This window comes from Pithys albifrons, chromosome 1 (genome assembly GCF_047495875.1).
Source record: "Pithys albifrons albifrons isolate INPA30051 chromosome 1, PitAlb_v1, whole genome shotgun sequence".
Lineage (NCBI taxonomy): Eukaryota > Metazoa > Chordata > Aves > Passeriformes > Thamnophilidae > Pithys > Pithys albifrons.
In genome coordinates this window covers 1,786,678-1,814,284 of record NC_092458.1, presented here as the reverse complement: position 1 = coordinate 1,814,284, position 27,607 = coordinate 1,786,678, and the positions used below count along the sequence as shown (strand labels likewise).

The 27,607-nt window shown below is 38.4% G+C and overlaps 1 protein-coding gene across 9 annotated transcripts in view; it reads right to left on the bottom strand.

The window, feature by feature from the left end:
* DMD (dystrophin) overlaps window positions 1-27,607 on the bottom strand; it is a 1,187,916-nt gene that overhangs the window by 984,902 nt on the left and 175,407 nt on the right. For all 9 annotated transcript variants that reach the window (XM_071568723.1, XM_071569521.1, XM_071566241.1 and 6 more), the window contains exon 2: window positions 13,700-13,761. In XM_071568723.1, coding sequence (XP_071424824.1) covers window positions 13,700-13,761 — 62 coding nt within the window. The remainder of the gene's footprint in view (window positions 1-13,699; window positions 13,762-27,607) is intronic.

Here is a 27,607-nt window from a genome sequence, read left to right as displayed (position 1 = left end):
TGGAATTACAACTTGTTATTACAATCCTCAAAGTGTAATGTTAGTTTTGTTTTTTGTTTGTTTTCTGTTTTGTTTCTCTTTTTTTTTTCCTTTTTTAAGGAAAGGACCTTATTGTTATAGCTTAGCATTCAGAGTAAATATTTATTTATTTGTTTATTTGCTTATTCTTCTATATATAATTTTGTTTTATATTTATATTTTAATGTACATACATATTTTAAAAACTACTGTACAAGACTGAACAGAAAAAATTACATGTTATATCCCATTCCCTGAAATCTTAGTTTCAATGCAACCAATAGTAAGTCCTTGAGCACATTGAAAGCCTCCTATTTTTAAGTCAGCACTATATGCTCTCACACTAATATTGCCAGGAAGCAGATGAGATGGGCTTAAACTGGCAAATCAATCAAACACACTATGAAAAGCAGATAGAAAAGAAAAATGGCTATTCTGTGTAGTAACACCTGTCATGTAGACTGTTGAAAAAAGTGCAAGTATTAGCAAAGTCATTGACATGAGTATCAATATTTAAGAAGACTGGGATACAAAAACAGATGAAAAAAGATTTACAAGTCAGGCAGCAGAAAAAACAAGGATTCTTTTTTTTTTTTCAAATAACTTATTCTCTAAGCAAAGATTTAACAGCAAGACTTTATTAAGTCACCCTATTGGGTGTCTATGTCAATTTTGCCACTGCTGTTGAGAAATACCTGCAGCTATCATGTGCAGGATGGCAGAACAGAGAGAAAATGGAGGAAAGTAGCTGTAAAAATCATTTGTATTCTTGAAGTGTTGGTCCAGAAACACGCCAAAGTTCTGACAAAGCCACTTCATATGTAAATGGCAGATTTGCAAGTTCTTGTGCAAATATGGTTATTTGCAACTCTGTAAAAATAAGGTTATCATTCCATACTGTCTTGGTTTGAGATAAGCAACTGCCAACCCCCCCAAGCACAGAGAGAAAAGCCTCCCTCCTAACACCAGGGAAAGGGAGGAAAAGAGAGGGGAAAGAAAAAAACACTTCAAACTGCATTTATACTAAAACTACATATATTTTTCACAGAAAGAAAGAGACAATTAGAAGAGAGTACAAATATTCACTCACACAAGTCTGCAACAACAAGTTCCCCACCTCAACTTCTGAACGAACACACAAATTCTACTGTCCTAACTACACATTACTTAAGAAGAAGCTTATTCCCCAGGGAGACAAACTCAAGCAGAAAGGAGAGACCCAGAACAACACATTTTACTTTCCTGAGATACCCTGTGAGCCAGTGGTGGGCCTGGTCCTCTCCATCCCCCCTGGGACAGCATCGTGTGTCCTCCCAAGAGGAGGGCTGAGAAGCCACTGCCTTAACCACTCCCACACTGGTTCCTACTGCCCTGGAGATGATGTCATAGTGTGGTATGGAATACAAACTTACTGGCTAGAAGAGGTCAGCTGTTAGCTCAGCCCAGCTCAAGTCAGCTGACAGCTTCAGCCTAGTCCAGACTTCAGAGCCCAAATTTAGGCCCACCTGGGGGAACCCATAACACAGAGCAATGCCCTTTCACCACAGGCCCATATTTCATAATGTAACTTTATTAAGGCAGAAATTAACCTCATCAGAAGTTGCATTTGATCCAGGTGTAGGATCACGTCCATAAGCAGACCCTTTGAAGGAACTAAAATTCTTTGTACACAATAAAGATATATCAAAGAATAACAAAGAAAGTGATACAGAAAAATATAAATGCTTACAGAACTGGATTGGGTCAGCTCATCATCACCAATACTGACAGACCAACCTTCAAGAATGCAGTCTGCAACACACAGCAGTCTGCCCAGAACTGAATGCTTTAGGGGTTGGAGGGTTGTCTTTGTTTTGGGTTGTTGGGTTTTTTACCCTCTAAGCTATCCTTCTTGAAAAATAGTTTATGCATTGAAACATATGGGAGGAATTGCCCAACATCCTGATGTCAGAGACTACAGAAAAAAGGGTGCATGTCTCAGAGGCACAAAATGTCCCCACTCCCTCATGCAGAGGGAGGTTTAAGGGTGGTACAGAGCAGCAGGGAGGGCAGGAGCCCACTGGAGGTCCTACCCAGGGGTGCATCTGTGCAGTTGGGCTGTGCAGTTTCTCCCTGACTTTCAGCCTCATTGACTAACATGGCATGACATTGACACAAAGAGATGTGCTGGATCTGTTGAAGTGATGGAAAAAGCCCAAGAGAGAGAGATGCACCAGTCCTGAATGTACGAGACTGCACCTTTTCTTTTCCTCTCTCTATTGAACCTGAGAGATGTGATGAATCTTTTTTAGGTAGGGAGAATGGTCAACATGATTTGCTTGAGCATGTTGAGTATGTTTCCAGAAAAGGGCATTCAGACAAGTGGGAACAGCAGCACAATTTTTTTTTCTTTTTTCCTCTTGGTTTTACTTTTGAACTTTCAAAATATCATGTAATTCCACTAAACTCTTGTTTGTCTCTGTGAAGAGTTCTGCTTTGGAGATTCTGAAGATGATTAGATGTAATCGTAATGAATTCTGAGCACGGAAATGATGATGTCTACTGCCAGCAACAATCATGCAAATTTGTAAATGTTTACAAATTCACAAGCTAGACACATGCACCACTGAGACCAATATTGTAGTGCTATATTTAGCTTGTTCCTATTCCCCTCTCAAGAAAGATACACAGTAATAACTTCAAGTGAACAATTTTTAGGTTTGGGTGGGGGGGGTTTGTTGTTTTTGTTTTTTTTTTTTAACTGAAAGTGTAACAAAAAAGTAGGACAGTTTGAATAGAAGTGTAAAAGATGCAAGACCAGATGTGAGAAGAAAAAGGTGAAAGAGCTCAATGAGCATAACTCAACTTTCCTTTCCCCAGTGTAAAACATATTAGAAAATGAAAGTCCAGTGCCCTCTATTGCCAGCAGTAGTGATTACTTTGCTTACTTGGCATGTCTAATGCATTTGAGGGAAACCTTTGTTACTCTACAAGAAGAGGCTACAAAAACAAGAAGACAAGATCAAATTATTTTAATATAAAAAATGCATATATTTTAGTTTTCCTAATTTTACAAGTTCAATGTGAAATTCAGATTAAAGTCTGGAATACTGCATCATCTTAGAAGCATTTAAAATGTAGTCTGTATTCACTCAGACATTTCTAATGGTGAAAGTGTTCTGTCATGCAGATGGTCATTGTTTGAGATAATATGCCAGTACATGTGTTGGAAGGGAAGGAATGCTCATGAAAAACATTTTAAGCCTTAAGTTTGATTCATAAAAGTAACATAACGTTTCCACGTGCAAACAAAAGATACTGAGAATGGGACAGACTTCAGTGACCAAAGTGCAGCAGGGACAGCTCCAGTTCTCTCTGACCAGCAGGGATTCCCTCAGGGATGTGGCACATGGGCTGCAGTGCCAGGCCTGGAGCTCCCACTGGCACCTTAGCCAGGGAACAGGGGCAGACTTGGAGACAGGTATACAGTTCTCGTGGAGGCAGAGCCCATCTTCCCTAAGGAAATGCTTCCTCTTTACTGTAGCTAGTTTTGAATTTATGCCCACTAAGGCAAAGCATAGAAAATGTCACTGCTTGTACAGCCAAGGCAGCAAACAGAAGTGAGCCTCAGTTGCAAGCCAAAGGTCTTCTGAGATACACAGCCAGCAGCCACAGCTCCACCGAAAAATGGGCAGATATTCGGTGGAAGGAAAAGTTTCACTTTTCATCAAAGTGAAAATTAATCTGCTCTCTAAGATCTGTCCTGTTAAACTGCAGTCAATTAGACATTTGGGGGGAAAAAAGCCCACGACACGTGAAGATGTAAAGTCTCCTGGTAAAGGGAGAACCCTCTGGAGGAAAAACGTTAGAAAATTCCCTCCCCTCACGCACACAAACAGAATGTTTGAATATCAACTTTAAAAAAAATATCTAAAATGTGACCAAAATCAATATAGAGACAGTCCCATTTGCTTTTTTGCTAACAGTAAATATCTCTCTTTGTGACTTTGCAGGAGAACAAAAACCAATTTTTGTCCTTTCTATGTTTTCAGTGAAAGGTTTTTTCCTGGACTGACAGAAGGCACATCCAGCTGCATGACTGCCACAGTGGGTCATAAGGCTCACCCTTCTAATGCCACCAAAACCAGCAAAACCAGACAAGATTGCCCTCTTAAGAACTACTTTGGTTATTTCATGCTGCATTAAGACACCACAGAGTTTCTGGTGTTCCTTGCTTTTACAGTAAGTGTAATGGGATAAAATCTCTATCTCCAGCATTCAAGCCTCTGCATTTGGCAGAATCAAATATTTATAAATAATAAATTGATTATTTAGGGAGACAATTCCTAACTTGAAAAGGTGCTTTGTAAACAAAATATAAAAAGTCATCAAGTTTGTAAATTTGAAAGCTTGCAGACAGAGTTGATGCTACATGGAAAATTCAATGCATGAGGATATTTGTGTCTTTAAGCTGTTCCTGTTTCTGGTCATAGTAATGACCTGTTCATGGTAACTTCTTTAGGTTATACAAAAAAAAAAAAACAAAACAAAAAAACCCAAACCTATAAAAATATATTAATAGGTAGTAGAAGTCCTAGAATGAAATTCTGAGTAAAATAAACAGTAACATTGACATTGGTACTACCTTAAAAAGTACCATAAAAATAATTTTTAAGTTGTTTTTTATTCCAAAAGAAATTTATTTGAAACATAATAAATATTCACACAGCAAGAATCCTATTTTACTGCACCATGAAGAGGGTGCACAACATGGAGACCTAACAGGTAATTTACTGTATATGAAGGCAAAGAATTCTGAGTATGTATTGCTCGATAGTTCATTATGCATTCTGTAGATATAAAAAAAAAAAAAAAAATCTCTTAATACTCAACAATGCAAATGTGTTTTCTATACCAGGTTTAAACATCATTTGGTTTCAAAAGCTTTTGCCTTAATGATACAGAATAGACATGATGGGCCTTCGGTGTGCTCTTGCGAGATGTATTATAAAAAGATTATTGGCACAGGAAAGCCTGGCATTTTAAAACAGTATGTGTCCCAAGGGGAGTGTTGATCACACAAAGCTGAAAAGCAAAGTTGAGAACTATTGCTCTTCAATGAGAGTTCTGGTTATTTGCCACACTGTAGCAGAGAAGAGTCATTTGGCTCCCACATTAGGAAGCTGTTCTTTCTCATCACTTTCACTGTAACACTTAGAAAGGCTGTCAACAGAGACACCAAACACAATAATTAGGTGTTTAGGATGGATAAATATCAATTATGGTGTCTAACCAACAACAAATAATACCAACCATGACTTTTTTCTTCAGATTTATCACAAATGGTACAATTTTAAATCTATCTGGTTTTCTAAAAGATTTCTTTCAGTGAAAAAAAATAACTGAGGCAGCTCCACAGGTATTATCAATGTTTAATAATGAATTGATCTAACACCTCCCATATTCACTTTTAACATGGGACTCTTAAAGATTTGTTAAGGGCTTTAACCACAGACACCATTTCAAAATTTTGCTAACAGTCCATCTTTCTTTTGCCTGGAATGAATGTTCTTACTTGTGATACCTGATCCTCCCTGACACTTATCTCCAATTACCATTAGATGAATAAAGAACAACTTCTTTTCTGGTGAAATTCAACAGCACCCTAATAATCTACTGGCAACATGGAGCTCAGCAAGCTTTTACTTAGTTTGTTTCTCCCACAGGCCTTTGTGCAGGCACAAGCTCTATGTACATGGCTAAAGCAGCAGAGCTATTTAAATGAACTTCTATGAACTTGTCTACAATGACATTAAAGTTCTGTCCTGCAAACCAGTGCTGATGTACTCTCTAGAACTCAGCTCTAAAGCAGAAAACCTACAATACCAGCACACTCTACTGAAAGCTTTTATTACATGAAGCAGATCTTTCCTGGTCTCACAGACATGCATATGCAACTCCTGTTCTGATTTTAGAAAATACAACACACCAGCAGACATCAGTGAAGCTTGAGCACACTGATCAGAACATCTAAGTATAGGATTTAATTCTAGTTTTCCTACCAGTCACCCACTCATCTAAGCAACGGTCTTCATTTGACTTACAGGTTAGCTGACAAGAAAGCAGTTTGGAGAAACCTCATATTGAACATTTTAATCTCTCTTCTTGTGATTTGCTGCCAACCTCCCTCCCTCCCTTTAGCTCCCCTTCATGATTATTAACTGTTATCCATAAATATGGTTAGAGACATAACTCATTCACAGGGTTAACACACTTCCATAAAGCAAAATCTTAAGGAAATTTGACAAGTGATGAGACTACTATTGTCTTCTCCACAAAACTTCCCCAGATTACTCCTGTCCCAGAGTCTGCACACTTTGAAATAACATTTTCCTGGGTTGCTTTTTAAATGTATTTTAATTTGAAGTCATTGTGAGTGATAGGGTGGAAAACTGAGCAAGTGCATGAGCAAATTCAGCACTGCAAATTTCTCTGTCAGAGGCCAGACTTATGGTAGTGCAGTCCCTCTGGACCTCAACAATTTAACACATTTCCTCAAAAGACCAGTAAACTATTCATTTGAATCAGTCTTTCCTGTTGTCTGATATGCAGAAGCCACTTAAGCTACAATTGCAAGAGACTCCTAAAGTGAGTGGGAGTCTTTAACAACCTCAGGTTATCCATGAGCTCATGAGAAAGAACTGAGACCATCACCACACCTCCCGTCCTAACAGCCACATACAAATCCTGAGTAAATTACTTTAACTACAGAGTTTGACTAAAGTTGGGAGTAATGTCCTTTGTATGTTCCCTTTATCCTTGCATATACCAGTTGGCTTACTATTTAGCTGCTATTTAAAACAATTTCATTAGTAAAAACTGTATTTAATTTCACTGCCCTAAATATTTTAACTGAGGCTGCCAACCTTACTTCCTTTGGCACAGGTTGAGTCATTACTGTGTTTCTTCCCATGATCACACAAGAATGGGATCTAATTCCACATTTATTATACAAACAACTACCTCCTAATATTTCCATTTACTCATAAAAAGGTGCCATATTTCTAATGATCTTGGTTTTCCATAAAGCCAAGTAACAGAGTATGTGGCACCCTTATGTTTATTTTTGTATTTTACCTTCTTCAATAACAATAGAAAAAAAGCCAAAGCAGGAGGTAGAGGAACCATAAAATTACTCACTTTCCCCTGCCCCCCAAAAAATCTACCATGCTCTGTTTTCTGACTCTTGCTTCTACCTGGAGTTGGTTGGAGACTAATAATTTAAGTTCTTACATGAAAACGTGTACTGTTGTTTATCCAGTGTCTTCTAGTGGAATTTTCTATCTTTTGTAGCAGAAACATGGAGCATCAATTTAAACCTCTGAATTTACAAGCAATTTTATGAACATCTGGGTTTTGATATCACAGATGAAAATGTTGAAAGCTCCTGTAAATTACCACTATTTTATGAAAACTTACATGTTAAGCTTTGACCTCAAGTTATCCATAAGGCTATAACTTAAAATTCAAGCAGCCAAAACTTACAATGATTAGTTGATGGCCTTCTCTGTACCCACGACTTCTACTGCTGACATTAAAATTGTCAGTACTTTGAGACACTCTCTCTAATGAGGAACAAAATATCAATATTTCTTTTGTCACAGGAATTTACTCTTTCCTTTTTAGAGTGTGGGGTTCCTTCCTTCCCCTCCCCTCCCCTTTTTTTTTGCTGAATTTTTCATTTAATTGTAAAATTAATTGGTATATACAAGCTTTTTCATACATGCAAGTAAAGACTATTTCCATCTTCAGTAATGCTTTCTGTTTTGGAGCCTATTATGCAACAAACCAAAACCATTTAACCAGTGAAGCAACACAAACTCGTTTCCAATGGGATACAGGCACTGTTAACATAATCGTTGTGGCTTTTTCAAAGTTCCATCAGAGAGCTGACACACTTGAGGGACTGTGATACATTTGCATTCTCTCAAAACACATAGTTCAAGATTTCAGCTATATCAGATTTTAAAAGTTGACATCTGAGCAAAAACTATCATACCCAGAACTAAATATATCTCTTGTGAGAGCTCAAATTACAGTTCTATTATTAAAAACTAGGTTACAAGACCTTCCTTTGCTATCATTACATGAACCCTGCAGGACTTCATTATTTTATAAATAAACTTCTGAGGACAAAAAAAACCTCTTCATGATTAAAATGATATTAAAGTATTATGTTCCACATTTTAAAAACTGCTTTAAGTTTCAACTTATTGCCTGCCATTTAGATGGTAAACCAAGAGGGTATTACTAAACAAAGCCATACATCATGTTTATGATTAAAATAGGGAAAACACAAAGGTCTCTTGGTTTACCTTCTCCCATGTCTCCTGTACTTTAAATTTGCTAAATGTTTTATCTCACAAATACTGAAAGCCAAATTTTGGCGTTTCCTACTGGAACATTGATGATTTGCTTATAGATGAGTCACATACTGTAATCATCAAAGCACATATTTTCTGCTTAATCCATTTTCTGGCTAGTAGCAGAAGTAAGAATTAGAGAGAAACCTGCTCTTTTGAGAAGCTGTAAGAGGGACCTGCAAAATGTATTTTCCTCAGTTTTTCTGTTTAAAGCCCCCCACTCAACCTGCTTCCCCCCCAGAAAAAAAAAGTCTGGCAAGACACAGCCTCACTCACAGCAACTGTAATCTCACTGACAGTTCTGTTGGTTTTTCCTTGCAGACTTCACAGACTTCTTGGTAGCACTCTAAAGGTCTCTAGGTTCTGCACATCACAGACAAAAAACTTCCAAGATGGTGTAGCTGAAAGTTTGTTATGGGTTTCGTGTTAGGGTCTTGACTCTGTAGCTGAGAGACAGCAGAGTTCATTGCTGAACCCAAGGCATCTGAGTCTGAAATAACTACACATGATTCAACTGAAATGTCACTGTGTGCATGGCCAGAAGAAGAATTACTGCTTCCCTCCAGGCCTGCTATTCAAACAATAGCTTTTCTTTTCCCACACAGATAAAAATTATATTTAAATCCTTAAGTTACGCCGATGACACGTAAATTAGAAAGTTATTTTTCAAATTTTAACAATTACTGACATCAAAAGTACTATTTCTATTTGCATCACAAGTTATGTGAAACAACTCACATATCTGTGTTTTGAAAGCTTACTCTGAATAAATGCATTGAGACACAGGTGCTCTAGACATTGGATTTTTAGGAAAGTAATGCAGGTTTTTAGGAGGCAATGCACTACAGACCCAAGACAAATGTAGATTTAGAACATTTAGAACTAAGTTTTTATTTTGACTGTATAAGTATGGGGGTTTCAGCTATGGAGGGTGGTGGATGTGTGAGAATTCTCTAACACAATTTCATTCAACCCTAAATATTTTTCAGTTAATTAATGATTTGAATTTCAGTACTCACAAGCAAGAGAAATTAGTGATGTAATAAATTCCTTTATCTTAGTTCCAATCCCGTAGGCTAATCAAGACAGCACTTCTAGAACTACATAGGAGTGAATAAAAACGAATTTTACAATGAAAGTATTTCATTTAGCACTTTCACAAAGCTGACAATGATGAGAAATCACTAACAAGGAGTAGCCTGTTAACTGAAATTGATTCCACACACAGAAGTAGAGATGGATTTGAACCACTGAAAACAAGTCAGCAGAGGAAGAGGAATAAATAGGAGATCTCACATGGAGATCCACTGTCATGTTTGGAAGACCACCTGTGAAAACATTTGGCCATTAGAAGAGGGAGAAACACCAGCCCAGGACAGCAAACAGCTGTTAACTGAGATCATTCATGTGAAAGCAGGGCCTTCTAAAAACCCTAAAAAGAAATAAAGCCTGCACAGTGTGTGCCTACAGGGAAGGCAGGGCACACTCAGGCAGCTTGGGCACCACAGAGACAGCTTGGGCACCGCACAGCTTGGGCACCACACAGACAGCTTGGGCACAGCACAGGCAGCTTGGGCACACACAGGCAGTTTGGGCACACACAGGCAGCTTGGGCACCACACAGGCAGCTTGGGCACCACAGAGACAGCTTGGGCACCGCACAGCTTGGGCACCACACAGACAGCTTGGGCACAGCACAGGCAGCTTGGGCACACACAGGCAGCTTGGGCACACACAGGCAGCTTGGGCACCGCACAGGCAGCTTGGGCACAGCACAGGCAGCTTGGGCACACACAGACAGCTTGGGCACCGCACAGGCAGCTTGGGCACACACAGGCAGCTTGGGCACCACACAGACAGCTTGGGCACACACAGGCAGCTTGGGCACCACACAGACAGCTTGGGCACACACAGGCAGCTTGGGCACCACACAGGCTGCTTGGGCACCACACAGGCAGCTTGGGCACACACAGGCAGCTTGGGCACCACACAGGCTGCTTGGGCACCACACAGGCAGCTTGGGCACACACAGGCAGCTTGGGCACCACACAGGCTGCTTGGGCACCACACAGGCAGCTTGGGCACCACACAGACAGCTTGGGCACCACACAGGCAGCTTGGGCACCACACAGGCTGCTTGAGCACACACAGACAGCTTGGGCACCACACAGGCAGCTTGGGCACCCCACAGGCAGCTTGGGCACCACACAGACAGCTTGGGCACACACAGGCAGCTTGGGCACACACAGGCAGCTTGGGCACCACACAGGCAGCTTGGGCACACACAGACAGCTTGGGCACACACAGACAGCTTGGGCACCACAGAGACAGCTTGGGCACACACAGGCAGCTTGGGCACACAGAGACAGCTTGGGCACACACAGGCAGCTTGGGCGCCACACAGGCAGCTTGGGCACCACACAGGCAGCTTGGGCACCGCACAGGCAGCTTGGGCACACACAGACAGCTTGGGCACACACAGACAGCTTGGGCACACAGAGACAGCTTGGGCACACACAGGCAGCTTGGGCGCCACACAGGCAGCTTGGGCACACACAGACAGCTTGGGCACCGCACAGGCAGCTTGGGCACACACAGGCAGCTTGGGCACACACAGACAGCTTGGGCACACACAGGCTGCTTGAGCACACACAGACAGCTTGGGCACCACACAGGCAGCTTGGGCACCGCACAGGCAGCTTGGGCACACAGAGACAGCTTGGGCACACACAGGCAGCTTGGGCACACAGAGACAGCTTGGGCACACACAGGCAGCTTGGGCACCACACAGACAGCTTGGGCACCGCACAGGCAGCTTGGGCACCACACAGACAGCTTGGGCACCACACAGACAGCTTGGGCACCGCACAGGCAGCTTGGGCACCGCACAGGCAGCTTGGGCACACACAGGCAGGCAGCCAGCAGGTATTACTAAACTCACCATCCATACATGTGCTTTCCAATCAGACCAAGTATCCTGGTGTTACGTAAAAACATTTTGTAGGACAGGAGTAATTTCTCCAAGACTTAAAACCAAGAGTTTTCTGGTAGACTCATGGTTGAAATAAGACGACTGTCAAAACACAGCTCATGCTTGAGGTAAAGGAAAACTTATAACATAGTGTTTTGGAGGTTTTCCTCAGAATTCAGATGAAGTAGAGGGAGATGAGTATTTCTCCAATATGTTTAGGAATGCATTTGTACATGCAACTACAAATACCACTTACAAACTCTAATAAAAAGTAGCTAAAACACCATTAAAGTACATTTCACGGAACTAGAATTGGAAGAAAAGCCCCTAGATCATTAAGATGACCAAGTCAAACTACCATCTGCTGACAGGTCATATTTTCTAAACCCTTCATTATTTTTGTTGTTCTTCTGCAGCCTTGGTCCAAGTTTCCTTAGTAATTGCAAGCTTTGCTGTTCCATAAAACAATCACTTCTGAGAAAACAATGCTCCAGGAACATGACATTTTCTTCAGTTATAGGAGCAACGGTGACTCTTCATTTTCTGTAACTATTTCTATCACCATAACAAGGCCTAACTGGTAATACATTTCAAATTAGGTTGTACCAGATGACTGGTGCCGGGGCTATTTTTTCACTTATGGAACACCAAGATTGTAAATTACTCAAACTAAAATCTCACTACTGCCAAGTAAAAGAAAATAATTACAGCTTTCACCTTCTGTGACACACTTCCATTATCAGAGTCATAATAAAGTTGCCTTTTTTCTTTTTTGCAATGGTACCATGTTGCTGACTCATTTTGTTTGTGATTCAACACACTTCTCAGAGCTTTTCTTTGCTTTATTACTGCCAGCCCACCTATCCCTCCTTCTGTATGCATATGTTTTACTGCTGTCCTATACATAATACTTCACAGTTGTCTTGTAATTCATCCATCAGTTTTAAACCATTTGTTCAAGACTGTATTTCATCTTGATCCAGGCCTTCAAATTGCTTGATGTCTCTGCTGTAAAGATGCTGAGCACAAATATGTGCTGCCTAAATCACTTGAATAGCTCTTAGAAAATGCTCTAGACCATGGAAAAGCCCTCTGGGACTCCCTGTTGGACTAAACCACTGCTGAGCATGTTTTTCAACATTATGGTGGTTGTATTCAGATTATCTTACTCCTCTTTTTATTGGGTAGAATCAGATGAGACAGAATCAAAAGCCAGAATAAACAAAAGATATACCACAGCTACTATTTAACTGTTCTCTATTACCAGATAAAATGACAAAGTATGGGATTGATTTATTTTATTACTGGGAAATACAGCTAATTATGACTAATTATTCTCCAAGAATTTAAAAAAAAGTTTAATCAAATTAATAGTATAAGCTAAATTTTCCCTGTGTATTAAAGATAAAACCTGAAGGGAAGTTATAGCCAGGTGGGGGCTGGTCTCTTCTCCCAGGCACTCAGCAATAGGACAAGGGGGCACGATGGGCTCAAGCTCTGCCAGGGGAAATTTAAGTTGGATATCAGAAAAAAATTTTTTACAGAGAGAGTGCTCAGGCATTGGAATGGGCTGCCCAGAGAGGGGGTGGATTCACCATCCCTGGAGGTTTTTAAACACAGATTGGCCGTGGCACTGAGTGCCATGATCTGGTAAAGGGACTGGAGTTGGACCAAGGGTTGGACTCGATGATCTCAGAGGTCTTTTCCAACCCAATCGATTCTATGATTCTATGATTATTATATACTGCCAGAAGGGTACACTTTAAATAAATTAGTTATTTTGTCTTTTTTTTTTCCCAGCACATTTGTGATCTTTACTATTTTCAAAAAAAAAATATTTCAAAACATATTATAAATTACATTTACAAGTTGTTAACTGGATCACACCTCTTATCTTTCACCTTGCTCCTCTCCATCTAGTTTTGCTAAATTTATAATTGCAATTAGAAGCAAGAAAAGACAAGCCTAAAGAGGAAACTGCTCTGTACATCAGGGACATAACAAAGGAGTCCAACAAACAGTATTACATATGCAGCACTAATTTGAGAAAAGGCAGGTAAATTGAGGCAGAGTACATTTTGAAAGAAAGATGGCTTTTTACATTTCACTCTGTACTGGAATCAAAGGAATAAAACTTGGATATTTTTTTCTAATAAATAAGTCAAGTGCCCTCTGCAATACCTTAAACTTTTAACTGTTACCTTGAAAATTAAGCCTCAGTGGAGGAATATTTGGGGTTTGTTTTCATTTTTTTAAACAAACAACAGATATTTTGGTCAACAAACAAACAAATAAATAGATATACTACCTTTGCAAACTGTGCATTTATCCATTTTGTGAAAGTTTTCTTTTGAACATCTTCCCGTTCATCTGCCAGAAAAAAAAATGTAAAGCACTTAATTAGAATTATTCAACAAAATAGCACAATATTACTGATTAATATTTCAGTCTTGATTTATTGTAAAGCTACTAATGATACATGGAATATCTTCAGGACACCTCTTTGGATGTATTCTGTTCTTGACAATTACATCAACATATTTTGAAAGTCTACAGGTACCCTTCATAGTCATGAAGTTCATCTGACCCATCCTGTGGTTTCCTTTCTTCTGGAAGAGAACTAGTTTCAGTAGGATCTGAAATATCCTATTCTAATTTTCAATTCAACCCAGGTAATAAATTAAAAAAAACAACCAAACATATCATCCAATGGCTTCGACATCAGGAAACTGTTGCACAGCACTTTTAGAAAAGCACTTGAAATAACTGGTTTCTATGAACCTTCTCAAATTGCTTGAGGAAGTGAAGCCTTCTGGACTACAACAATATTTATCCATTGGCAGAACCTGCCATACCTGATGCCTTTTGTGACTTGCAACTATTTTCCTGACACAAATTGTTATATATTTTTCCTCTAGCGGAAAAAGAAAAAAACAAAACCAAAATCCAAAACAGTTGCTCAGCTATACATGAAATTTCATCTCAATTCTTTGATATGAAAACATTTTAGAGGGAGATGATTATCTTAGGTCTTGATTATATTTATAAGTACTCTCTATATATTTATAAGCACAGTCTTGATGCTGAATGGAACTGGACAAACAAAGGTACCCTTCTGATGTATTTTGTACAGCTTGGAAGATAAAGAACTACATAAGAGAAAGTAGAACTTCATAAGCATTTCCTCAAAAAGATCTATTAGGCATCATCCCTGAAATATAAAGGACAGATCTCTTTCTTTGACAAAATGAAATCAAACCAAACTAGAACTAAAGGCCACATGTTGAAAAGGATGCAGAATGCTTACACTAAAATAAAGTTCACCCAGTGCAGCCTTTTGATTTGCAGTAAAATTCTCCACACTTCTTAAATAAAAAGGGATATTAAATACCCATTTGAAATGTTCAGCAATTAATAATGTTAATGGATTCAGCTGAATTCGAAAGGCAGCCATGGATGAGCTACATGAGAAATGCATGGCATTATAATGTACTTTGCTTTCCCTCCCTCCACCCCTCCAAGGAGCCAAGACAAGGCAAATCTTTGGGATTCAAATATATTTTTTTTCTGAAACCTAAACTCAATAGCACTTTAAAAATACCTTTCCTCACGAATGTTTTCCAGTCCCAAAGACACAATATACTAATGAATAAAATGCTAGAGTTTGTAAAGTTACTATTGCATTATAGAGAGCTACCATATACCTGAAGGACCATATTCTAATTGAGTTCAAATGATCACCAGTGAAAAGATTTTCAATACAAAAGTACAAGTGGAAACGTGCCACAGAAGACTTGCATTATGTACCTTCTGCCTCTAACAGGAGTATTTGCTACGATAAACTCTCCAGAGTTTTACTGCTATCTACCCCAAATAATGCTGCCTGCTTCATCCTTTGGCTCAAAGTGATACTTGAATAGTTGGAAATTCATCTAAGAGCAACAGCATGTGAAGGAGATAGATGCTTTTGATAATACATGATGTTGAAGCTGTTAAAAAATTCATGTTTCCCCACAAGCAACACTTCCATCCTTGTTGACTCTCAGTTAGGTTGTTTATTATATGACTTTTGTCTCATTCTAGCCATGCCCAGTACACAGAAGATGAGAGAAGAAAAATGCATTTTGTTGGTGGAAGATACATATTCAATGTGATTTTGTATTACAAACTTCTTTACCAACTTCACATTCCATATTACACATATACAGCTATTTCTATTTAATCATCTCTGCTACGACTACCAAATGCAACCTTAAAATGGGTTTAAAGAACAATAGGTGGTATTTAGTAGGGAAAAGGAAAAAGGCAAAAATGCCTCTTTCAAACTGTCCAGGCTTCTGCTTTTCTACCCCAGCAGCTGTAACAGTATATTTAGTAACAGAGTGGATTTCTTTTGGTTTTTTTCCACAAAGATATATGTGAGTGATTTAACTGCTAGTCACCAACTAAGTCATGTCCTCTGAGCTAATAAAAAACAGGCTCGCCTGAGAAAAATGAGTAAAACCCATAATTTGAGTGTTTGAAACTTATTCAAAGTTCAGGCAATGCCCTGCTACCTTTGTAAACACAAATCTATTCCACTGCTCTTATTTTTATACAGAGATCATTGCAAGGACTTTTATCTCCAGGTGCTTGCTCTGACAGGTTTATACCACAGCAATTTGTTAGTGACAGCCTCCTAACCTAGAAAAGAATCAGTCTGTTGGTTATGCATGGCATGATTTTCCCATTGTAAACACATATTTTTTTTTCCAAAAGGATGTACTCCTAACTCAGATTTATGGATTGAAGGCTAGATGTGGAAGCTGAATGACATTTGTCTACGTGCTACAGAAATGTACCAAGAATACTCCTCTGCCACTTTCATAATGCTGTGTTTGTAAGAGCACCTTCAGCAGTGAGCTGATGAATGTTCTCACAGATGTTATTACTGTGAGCCAATAAGAATAATCCAATGGCTGGGCAGGTAATTCCTTCACCTGTTCAAGTGTAATAAAGTATGCTTCTTCCTTGCCTTTCAAGCTGAAAGAATTGCAGAATAATGTACTGTCTCTCGTCAGGTTAAATCTAAACATGAAACACTGCCTGGATCCTGAATTCCTTTATCACAATAATAATGTGATCCCTTCCCACAGCAGAAATGCTTTTCTCAAAATGATGAAATGATGGACACTGAGTGGAATAGGCTTAAAGCTCCTTTCTGTGGGTTATCACTCAGAAAATGAATGCTCTGAGCTCTACAGAAAGCCTTCCAGAAAACAGAGATACTGACCAGGGAGATTTTTGTGATTTTCATGCAGTACAGCCTGTAGTCCCACTGAACAGAGCTTGTTTTAACTGGAACAGATTCACAAATGCAACTTATAGTACTGACATCTGGTAGGATAAGCATCCAGCTTTGCAACTCTGCATGCAAATCTCCCAGGTTACCTAACTCTACATTTGACTTTAGAAGTATTATTCCAGATTAGGCCTCATAAGAAATTATAGTAAGGAAAGAAAGTGCAGTATTAATGAAGCTAAACATGTGACAAAGGACAGTTCTGGGATTTAGTCAGGTGGTAAATGTAATAGAGACAAATGGTACACTGAAGAAAGCTTAGGAACAGCCAGGATTCAACAGAACTAAGATGCTATTATTAATGGCAAGGGGTCACCATACAACTTTACTGGATACTTAACAGCTCATGTTTGCAATCTACCACTCCAATTCCCTTCTATTTTCCACAAGAAAATCCCTAACAATGCTTATACTTCACTTATGTTTCCACACCACTCTCTACCCCCTCAAATAAAATCAAACATATTAGATATAAAATGGCAACAGGAAAAAATAACATTTAAAGTATCTGGTCTACTCCACATACTATTCTGAAAGCATAAAAAAGTGTTAAGTCATTAAAAAGTAATACAATATGAACTGACAAATACCAAGCAGATTGTAAAATGAGCCAAGGTTCAGAAACATACACTATGTATGTCACTACATCATTGCATTTGTGTGATAAAGGCCACTCTCCCACAGAAAAGATGCAGCAGGGAGGAGGATTTGCACACTTTGGTGAGTCCTTCCCTTGTTTTTCTAGAGGATCTTCAGCCTCTCTTACTCTTGACACACATGAGTAAGTATTTCTTTCACACACTCACAGAATGGCTGTGGCAATAAGGGAGCTCTGGACCATCATCTGGTCCAACCCACCCAGTCAAGGAGGGTCACCTGGAGCAGGTTGTCTAGGACCATGTCAAGTATGGTTTTTATTATCTCCAAAGATGGAGACTCCACAGTCTGCCTAGAAATTGCAACATCAAGACTGCATCTTCTGCCTTCCACAGATCTGGGTAGTAGTTTGTGATGCAAAGGGCTTAGGAAATTCTCCTCTAGAGAAAGTGCAACACATTTTTGAAAATTAGAAGACATTCAACAAAAGTTTACTGGTACATGGGGGTACAGGAACTGAGCTATATCCTCAGACAACAAACCTTAATTTTAAACAAATAACGAAGAATCATTGTCAGTAGGTGTCAAAAAAAGATGTGATATAATACATGGAGTGTATTTGAACCACTGCAGAGACAGGCAGTGATAGGAGGCTCAGCTGCATGACAGCAGATTTTATGCAGCCTTCCTTCACCAGGCAGTTCCATCACAGGTGGGAACACAAACAGGAAAGAAGGGGACTTATCTTACTCTGTTAGCCAGTGTTGCTCTCAGCTGGGTTAAACCATAATTAAATAGTTATGTTTTGTCTACCAGGAACTATAAGCAAGAAAAAAGAAGGGGAAAAAAAATTCTCATATACTGCTGAAAACTTTGAAACCATGGTGTTAAGACAGGTGTCAATTCCTTCATTCATGGCAACAGCAGGTTCATTGAAACACTGCATTTTAGAGGATAAAATCATCAAAATTGTGTTTGATTTTCTAGCAGCCAAACAATGCAGATGGAGAAAAGGTCAGGATTTTCTTCAGTGAGTGGGAGTGAGTACCAGCAATGGAGGGAACACTAAGAACAAAAGAGGCCACAGATAGTCACATTATTGATACTCTGGCTCCATCGACTCACTGTTCTTAGAGATTTCCAGCACATTGTTACAATACTCTGCCAGTAACTACAACTGCTGAGAAATGTTCCCTTCCCATTCTTGCTTATCTGAGGGGGGGAAAGAAATCGATGCAATACAATGACTGAATTATATTTGAGTGGACTAACTTTGATTTCTAGTCATTGAGGTCATCCAAGACATTCACAAGCTGACAGGAAACACAATAGACTGCTTTGACAGACAGCCAATGAACTGAAGTCTATTGCTTTTGTAAGGTAATATGGAACATGCAATTCTTTGTCCATCCTCTATAAATATACTGATGAGCAGCGTGTTGACTTAATCTGAATATTGTTAAAACTCCCTGTTCCCTGTGCTACCCCTTGAGACTTTACTGTGGCACTGGAGTCAAATTAGCATAATCAGACCATCTCAGGCTTTTTAAAACACTGATGAAGCTATTCAAAAGCTCAGCAGAAATGGGACACCAAATACCCTCATTAATACAGATTTTTTTAAAAAAGCAAAACTAAATCCTCTGAGAAATAGTATACCAAAATTTTATTTTATTTGGGAAGATTTAAGACAAATTTAGGAAATGGGCAGGTGTCTCACTAACCAAAAAGACTTAGTCTTAACTCTGCTCCCCACCCATCTCCCTCAAATACAGGAACTCAGAGAGATGTGTTCCATTTAGTGCTCAGGGGACAAATGAGAGGATGGCTATAAGGCCCAATTTACAAGATTTCCACTGACAGATTGGTGTAGTAGATTGGACTACTGAACTACCTGGCCTAGACTGAACCCCAGGCTGACAAAACCTTTTGCTTTTCTCATTTCATTATGTTAGTTGGAATTGTTCTCTCATTATAAATGTTTAAGGGAAACTACCTCCTGAGTTTTCTTATGATTTTAGTTCTTTAAGGCATGACAAGAGTTTATATAAGGTCTCATTCTTCTGAGCTAATTTTGACTAATTAGCTATTTAGGGAAAAAACTACGGAGGCCTTTCCAGGGCCAGTATAGATGTCATGTGTAGAAAAGTAGCAGGAGCAGCACAAAGGATAGAGAACACAACAGACTGCCAGGCTGGAAGAGAAAGAAAGATGAAAACAAGAAAACAACAACAACAAACAACCAAACAAACAGAAACATGAGGAAGGGGTGGGGTGGAAGACAGGAAGGGAAGTAAACACCTTTACCTTGCCTTGAGGGGGGAAAGGGAAAAAGACATATGGAAAAGTAGGAGTGGGATGGGAAAAGGCAGAGATAGATACTTCCTTTCTGGAAATACAAAAGAAATGATATCTGGTAGCCAGGATCACATGCAGGGAAGCAGTGATTGTGAACAAAAGAACTACTGAAGCATGTGCAGCTTAGTCAAAAAATTTGACTCATCCAAAAGTACCAGGGTAATGCAAACAACATGATCAAAAAAAAAAAAAGGGCAGCTGTGAAATGTACACATAGATCTAGGTCTGGACAAATTAATGTAATTTTCTGCATGTTTGTTAGCCATGCACCCTCCTTCCCATTTCTCAACCTTTTTCCATAAATAACATGTAGCAGATGTAACTCTCAAGACAAAAGGAGGGGCTCAATTCCAATTAAATTTAAAGAGAGCAGAAGGGAAGGGAAAGGGGGCAGAGAGGAGAAAAAAAAAGAAAAGAAAAAAAAGGAAGGAAAGGAAAGGAAAGGAAAGGAAAGGAAAGGAAAGGAAAGGAAAGGAAAGGAAAGGAAAGGAAAGGAAAGGAAAGGAAAGGAAAGGAAAGGAAAGGAAAGGAAAGGAAAGGAAAGGAAAGGAAAGGAAAGGAAAGGAAAGGAAAGGAAAGGAAAAGAAAAAAGAAAAGAAAAAAGAAAAGAAAAAAGAAAAGAAAAAAGAAAAGAAAAAAGAAAAGAAAAAAGAAAAGAAAAAAGAAAAGAAAAGAAAAAGGAAAAGAAAAAAGAAAAGAAAAGAAAAGAAAAGAAAAGAAAAGAAAAGAAAAGAAAAGAAAAGAAAAGAAAAGAAAAGAAAAGAAAAGAAAAGAAAAGAAAAGAGAAAAGCTACATTTCAGTTCACACTTCCATTACATTTTAAGTGTACATATATACACTACATGGGGCATTCAGCTCCAATTCATACGTTGGTAATGACATCCCCAGCAGATGGCCCAGACCTCCTCTGCCCTCCCACACACAAATAGTTTTTGGGAACTGATGATACTTCTCCATGTCTATGGATTTGACCCAGCAGGAAGGAGCAGCACAGCAAATAGACAATAACCACAAGGTTTTTTTCCCCCTGAAAAGCTTCCTAGGACTTTTTCTATTTGATTTTGTATGGAAGGTAAGAATGCTTTGAAGGAGGGTCCTGATTTCATGTCTCTTGTCACCAGCAGGGTACGGGCATGGAAACAGAGTACCACTGCTTTCCTCTTCCACCTCAAGTGCTGGTGATCCACTCCTGCCTTACGCTTTCAAGGATAAGGTCTTGAAAGAGCTTTGAACTACACTCTACAAAAAATACGTTGGTCTCCTAGTTATTGAAAGCTTTGTAAACACAAGCTTAACTATTTTTGGGAGGGCTTTTTTTTTAAAATTTTATTTTCTAACCAGCAATTACCTTGGACCTAGTAAGTTTTTCCCAAAGGGAAATCACTCCTGAAATGCAACGCAAAAAGCCCCAGGGCTTTAATACATCAAATTTCTCTTTGAAAGGTAAATCAATTATTGAAATAAAGAACTTACCTATCTCTTCCTGAGAAGCTAGTGCTTCAAAAAGAAGTTCAGCTTATGACTTACTATTTTTACATGGGAATATATGATTTTGCATTTGGATATTCACCTGTGTATGAGCAGTGTCCCCTCTTTTATGTCTTTTTTCAATGACATATACATATACTCACAAATGAAAAGCAGAGTTAACAACATATTAATAGAAGCCCACTCTATTTTAGCATCATACAATTCTTATGACAGTATTTTCTGAATGCTGTAGATCACATATTACATCTTAAAATGAGGTAATATGCTTGTCTTCACTTAAACTCCCACAGTACTTAGAAGTTCTGTATGAGGTGAAACCACTGTAGCTTTCAGAAACTTGCAGAATATTGTATGATTTAACTGTATTATCAACTTTTCAGCAGTTAGACACCAATTAAATCATGTTGCCAGTACATCCAAGTACCTTGAAAAATGCCAATGAGGGTGATTAAATAGCAATTATTTTTTTTGTAAGCAACAAAATCCATTTGCAGGATAAGTTTACTTAATTTTATAAAACTTACTAAATTCATAAAAAATCAGGAAGGCTCCAAATATTGCCAAAATGTGAAAGAAAACTATAAGCTGATTGATATTAGCTGCATCTTGTCAAATCAGTTTATTTGTGGAAAATACCTTACTACTTCTTGATGGATTAATTTTAATAGAATTTTTTTTCTGTTCTTGTTTACAGATCAGAGAAGCACAAGTTAAATGCTGTTAATACACAACATGGCACTACATGAAATCAACAGAATTTCTTTTTGTCACATAGATTTACTATTACCTTTATTATTTTTATATATAAAACTTGTTGCAACTCCACAGCCCGAACCTGCAATTTTTACCAGAGCTGATGAGAGATCTTTGATCCTTTCATCTCCCAAAACCAAATAATGACTTGTAAGGTTGGTTAACAGAAATTACATTGTGCTCAGAGTAAGGAGGTAATGTCTGCTGGTCAGACTCTCTTCTGTACCCTTGGACAAAGGGGTAGAATCTAACTGACATTAAAAAAAAAACAAACCACAACCATATAACTTCGAAGGAGTGAGAAGACGTGATAAACAGATTAAATAAATCTTGACTGAAGTAACTCTGGTTTTAGAGGTTCTTTCTTTTAAGCCATTTTTGTTCCTTCCCAGACAAAATGGGAATCGTTATCTGAAGACAGACAGAATCAGCCAGGACACAGAAAACCCTCACCAGTTAAAGACTAATAAAACTGGTCTGTGTCCACAGCGCCTTTAGTGACATCCTGGAATAAGCATTGTTAGTCCTCTGCACCAAGGAGCTGAGAATCGCTGAACTAACTCCACGTGACAGAGAGTGCTCTCACCTTGGCTTCTGCTACCCAGCCAGGCCAAGGAGAGCCCCAGCATTACAAATGTCCCTGTCACCGCTAGGGGAAAAGTTATGGACCAGAAAACAGCAGCACTGGCAGCCCCTGTATTTCAGAGATGTCATAAAAGAAAAAAGAAAAAAAAAAAGGAATAAAAAGAAAAAAAATTCCCCCCAAAATAAGAAACTTGTTTTGGAAAATCTTTAAAAGGCTCTAGTCTTCATGGTTTTCACCAAGAGAGTTACATGCACTGTGAGAAAGAAAACTGTGATAAAAAAGCTGTGGCCAACACCAAACTTTATCTGTAAGGATGCAGGGGCTGTAGGTTCTTGTTTTTTAAATTTTTTTATGTGTTTTTTAAACCTGGGAGATCAGCATTTAGCTGATCAGCAGGTCATCTCAGACTAAGCAGAGACATAAGCACTGCAGGGAAGTATTATTATAATTATTATTTTTAATTAGAATTATTATTGAAAATAAAACATCAAGTTTATGTAACGAAATGAAATTACCCACAACTTTTATATTTACAAGCTTTATGAAAAATACACATTTTTGTTTTGCTCAGAAAACAGAAGGTAAATGTTTACTGTTAGGCTGACTGTGTCCTTCCTTAGCTGGAGATTTTGACCATCTAGGTTTCTATTTCTGTTCAAATATGAACAACAGAGGAAAAGGACTATAAACGATCACATACATTCATGAGTCAGAGCAGCACACACCAGACAGGGGAAATAGCAGCCCACGAACTTTCTGAATTCTAGACTTGCAACTAATAACAAATGAAGGTGAAAGAAGCATCAAGATTTAAAGCAGGTATCTGTCTAAAACACAGCACTCATACCTAGTGTTTCACACAAGCTTTGGAAGTAAAAATGAAATCACTCTTCTGTTTTCAGCAAATGCCACCTAGTGATGCATAGTTGCAAAGCTTTGAACCACTTTGATTTTTATATATTTTCTACCAGACTTTCTGATTTGCTCCTATGAAAAAAATCAGGGAAATGCTTTACGTGGTCACAGACTCTTCATAATAATGTCACTCAAGTGCAGAACACAGAGAAGGATGGGTTAACCATATGTGAAGGACCAAAATTTGTTTCAGTTTGCATTAAAATATTCATTACAAACAACCATGCTAAGTACACCATGGTGGCTAGCACTACTCTGTAATATTTCAAGTTCCTTTTTTGTTCCTCTGTCAAAAGCAATTAGAGAACAGGCTATTCTAGTCTGCTTGACTGACTACTGTCTACTTTATTTCATCTGACCCAATTAATAGCTGAGTTAATTAGGAGAAGCTGCCACGGAGGCATCAGAGAATGTATCAGAGAAGTTTGCAATTAATGAGACCAAGGTGTTAACATGCAATTGTTTACAATACACACACACTGTTCTTACAGTGAAGACACTGTCATTGTAAAGCTGGTAGCATCTACTGGCCCACAGCTTGGCATCCCCTTACTATACAGCTTCTACAAAGCTTTGAAAGAAAGAAAACATGTCCCTAAAAACATCTGTATAAATTAATGGTCCGTGAACTGTGTTTTCCACTTGTTCTCACCTCACCTGAAGTAGACAAAGTAATGATCAATGTATCTAAATCAAAGTTCTGATGTATTTAATTCACAGTGAACTATTACAGACTGCACATTGTCAGGTCTCTTCACCTCCTCTCACCATCCCCAAGCATCCTCCTCTCTCAAAATGAGAAAAGAAAGGAGAACCAAAGAGTAAGAAAAACATTTCAAAAGCCCTTGTTGATACAATAATTGGAGGGGGAAGAAGATAACAGAATAGGATTTAGTTCCCTCAAAGCCCTTCCCATTTCACAGCTACTGTTCATAGTGGCTCAATTGTATGAGTGACTGAAGGATCTTAAATTTTAAGAAATACATGTGAGAACATGACTGCCTGGTATTACCCCACATTTGGGAGAACTCCTGTTTTGTACAGGTGAAGGCCAAGACAAATTAGATAAAAGTCGAAATACCAGCACTTTACAGAAAACCTGGATTACAAGGAACATGAAATGTACACCCCCTACCCCTTACAATATCAACTGCTACTGAAAAGACAAAGAGATTAATTGAATTTCTAGAGAGCTCATAAGCAACACCTTGCAAACAGACACAATGTTTACTGCAGACTGTTCTTCCTTCAGCTTCTTTCTGAGGCTTCCATTTTTCATTTAACAGCTTTAGTTGGGAAGCAACATGTTCAGTCCCTAGCACAAAGAAAAAACATTCAAATTGAAAGAAGGGGGGAGGTTGTTTGCCTCTTTTGCCTCTAAGATACTGAAAAATGAGATCACAAGAGAAATCAGTTTTAGTCTTCATCCAAACGTGGTGACAACCATCACAAAGAAAATACACTTTTTAGAATTTTTAAGAAAAACTGTGTCAGTTAGAACTCAGCAATGTGCCCAGAGACACCAATAGTTCCAACCATGTTTTTCCCCCAGAAACACATGGGGAAAAAGCTGTCATTACACAGGACAGACATAAGCTGTGGAAATTACATTGCTGAAGGCAAGAGAAGCACTTAGGGTGAAGTGCCATTCTTGTCTATCAAGTTACACCATATCACTGGATTTTTGGTCCAGTATCTGTCTATTAAGTGCTGCATTCAGAGGGAAACAGCCTGTGATACACAGAGGAAGGACAGGATGTATTTCTTTTTAAGCTGTCAGGCAGAGGTCCCACTTACAATCATTTTAATACCTACAGTAACATTTACACAACATACTTCACTATCTGTTGTTAAACATATTGTTTAAAATGCTGCAGATACTTCCCAGATTATGTTAAAATTGTCTAAGGAACTAAGTGAAAGTACTAAGTATCCAAAAACCCTCTACCTGGCAGTAGTGCATCAGCATGTTAAGTTTGAACACTCAGTTTGGGTCTGGACACAAGGGGACAAAGCACATCTTAAATTGAGTTGGGGAGTGGAGTAGATAAAAATAAAATGGACAGCAACAAATTGTATTTAAATCTTGCAGACTTCATGCCCTACCAATCAAATCTAGGATTTTCTGACTGTACCAGACCTGAAGGTTTTAGATAACTGATATATTTGTTGCCTGTATGTATTTTGTGCATTGATTAGGGGTTTTTTCGTTTCATACATCATTCAGAAGTGCTTGCAATGAAGGATTTCATATCTATAACATTAAGTGAAGATTAAGAAATATTAGTATTGATGTTAGGACAGCTCCCTATTATAAACATTGATTTTTATTTCAATTCAGTGCCAACTCATCAGCTCGACTGAGAGGAGCTGTGTTTCCTTAATATAGATTCAGTACAGAAAAAGAAGAAAAACATCTATTTGTCATTCTTTTTACAGCTGTTCTTTTCCAGTCTAGACAACTCAAGGCAAGTGTGACATTTCACAGGATCATAAACTACATTGAAGAAACATACTGTCGTTCTATTCCAATGTTTTTGCAACAGTAAAGAGTAATATTCTTTGTAGGCTAATGCTTTTTAGAGGCACCTTAATCAATCTGCATAGATATTCTGATCACATCCATCCTAACAGAAAAACAGAAGTGAACAGATTGTGGAATTTTAGTTTTGGCTTTATCTTGGAGGACTGTACAAAAGGCCAACTGAAAATATTCAGGGTAGGAAACTCACAAGCCAGCAGAGGAAGGGAGGGAAGGAAAAACACATCACCAAGAGAGACAGTGCCTTCCACTCCCCTTGGCCCAAGGGAACCCAAACCACTCCTACCAGACCCAAGTAAAATGTCTCCCTTCATACAGAGACATAATGGTCCGGGCAACTTGTTTTTCACTGTGCATCCCAGAGACTCCCAGTTTACATCACAACATTCACAATGTGCATTGCAGACCTTTCAGTTTTGAAAACAGGTCTTACATGTATTGATTACCCCTAGGAAGTAGTTGTCATTTTGCCACTTTGCATATTCGTATATTGAAATGTATCAGAATTTTTAATAAAGTAATAACCAAAGCATAAAAAAATTCATATGTATTAGAATTTTAAAGGTCTGAGCATGCAAAAATGCTACTGAAGTCAGATGAGAATTATTAGGTGTTCTATGCTTTTGAAATAAAACTTGGAAATGGATTAGGATTTAAGGGATGCTTTCCAAGACAACTGTATTTCTTCAACTTATAACATGTGTAAGAAAACAAAACAACTTAAAGAACTAAGAGAAAAAGACATATGTATTTTGTGAGTAAATTTTCATACCTCTAGTAAGTTCAGCCAAATGAGATGGGAATAGGAATGCCATGCAAAGAAGTAACTTCTTCTTCTGCACATCTTTCTCTGCCCAAATAATGTATAATTCTTATTGTTTTCAAACTTCTTTAATTAATTAATAATATACCTCCTTTGCACAGTCTTTAGGTTGGGGTTTTTTTATGTTTTCACACTACAGAATTTAAATCTGGTTCCTCGTTCACTGCATGTTCTCACACTGTGGAACTCCTGAGCATACAAAATCCTTGGGACAAATGTGGAAAAGGATAAAAGAGGATTTATAAAAATTAAGGGTGGAAAGGTATTCAGATGGATCTGAATGCAAGTATCCTGAGGCAGTGCTTAGCTTCAGTAAAGACTAATTACTGATGCCCAGAAGCTGCAAGGTATTATCCACCACCTAATGGATTCTTGTTTCACAGAATTGCTAGATGGACTTTTAGGCTAACTCAGGAAACACCAGGATTAAGAAAATTATAATACCTTCTGCAGTTTGCTCCTTTTACTCAATTCACAAAAGAAATATCCTTTGGCCAACACGAGAAGCAAAAAGAAAACATATTTCTGAGAATTTTGAGAAGTGAGGAATGAGCTGGCTACTCCTCTAATATTTGTGACTCCTAACAACTAACTTAGCAACCACATAAATAGTGTCTATGTTATTTTGGTATTTTTACATCACTAATTGTCAGGCATTCTTCATCAGCATCATCAGCTTGATGACAATGACATACAGAGGTTAAATCACTTGGATATCTGATTAGCCACTGGAAACAACAATTCTATGACATTCAGGCTCCACCTCACATCACAGCAGGTCCCACAGAGTCTGCAACCAAGTAATACTT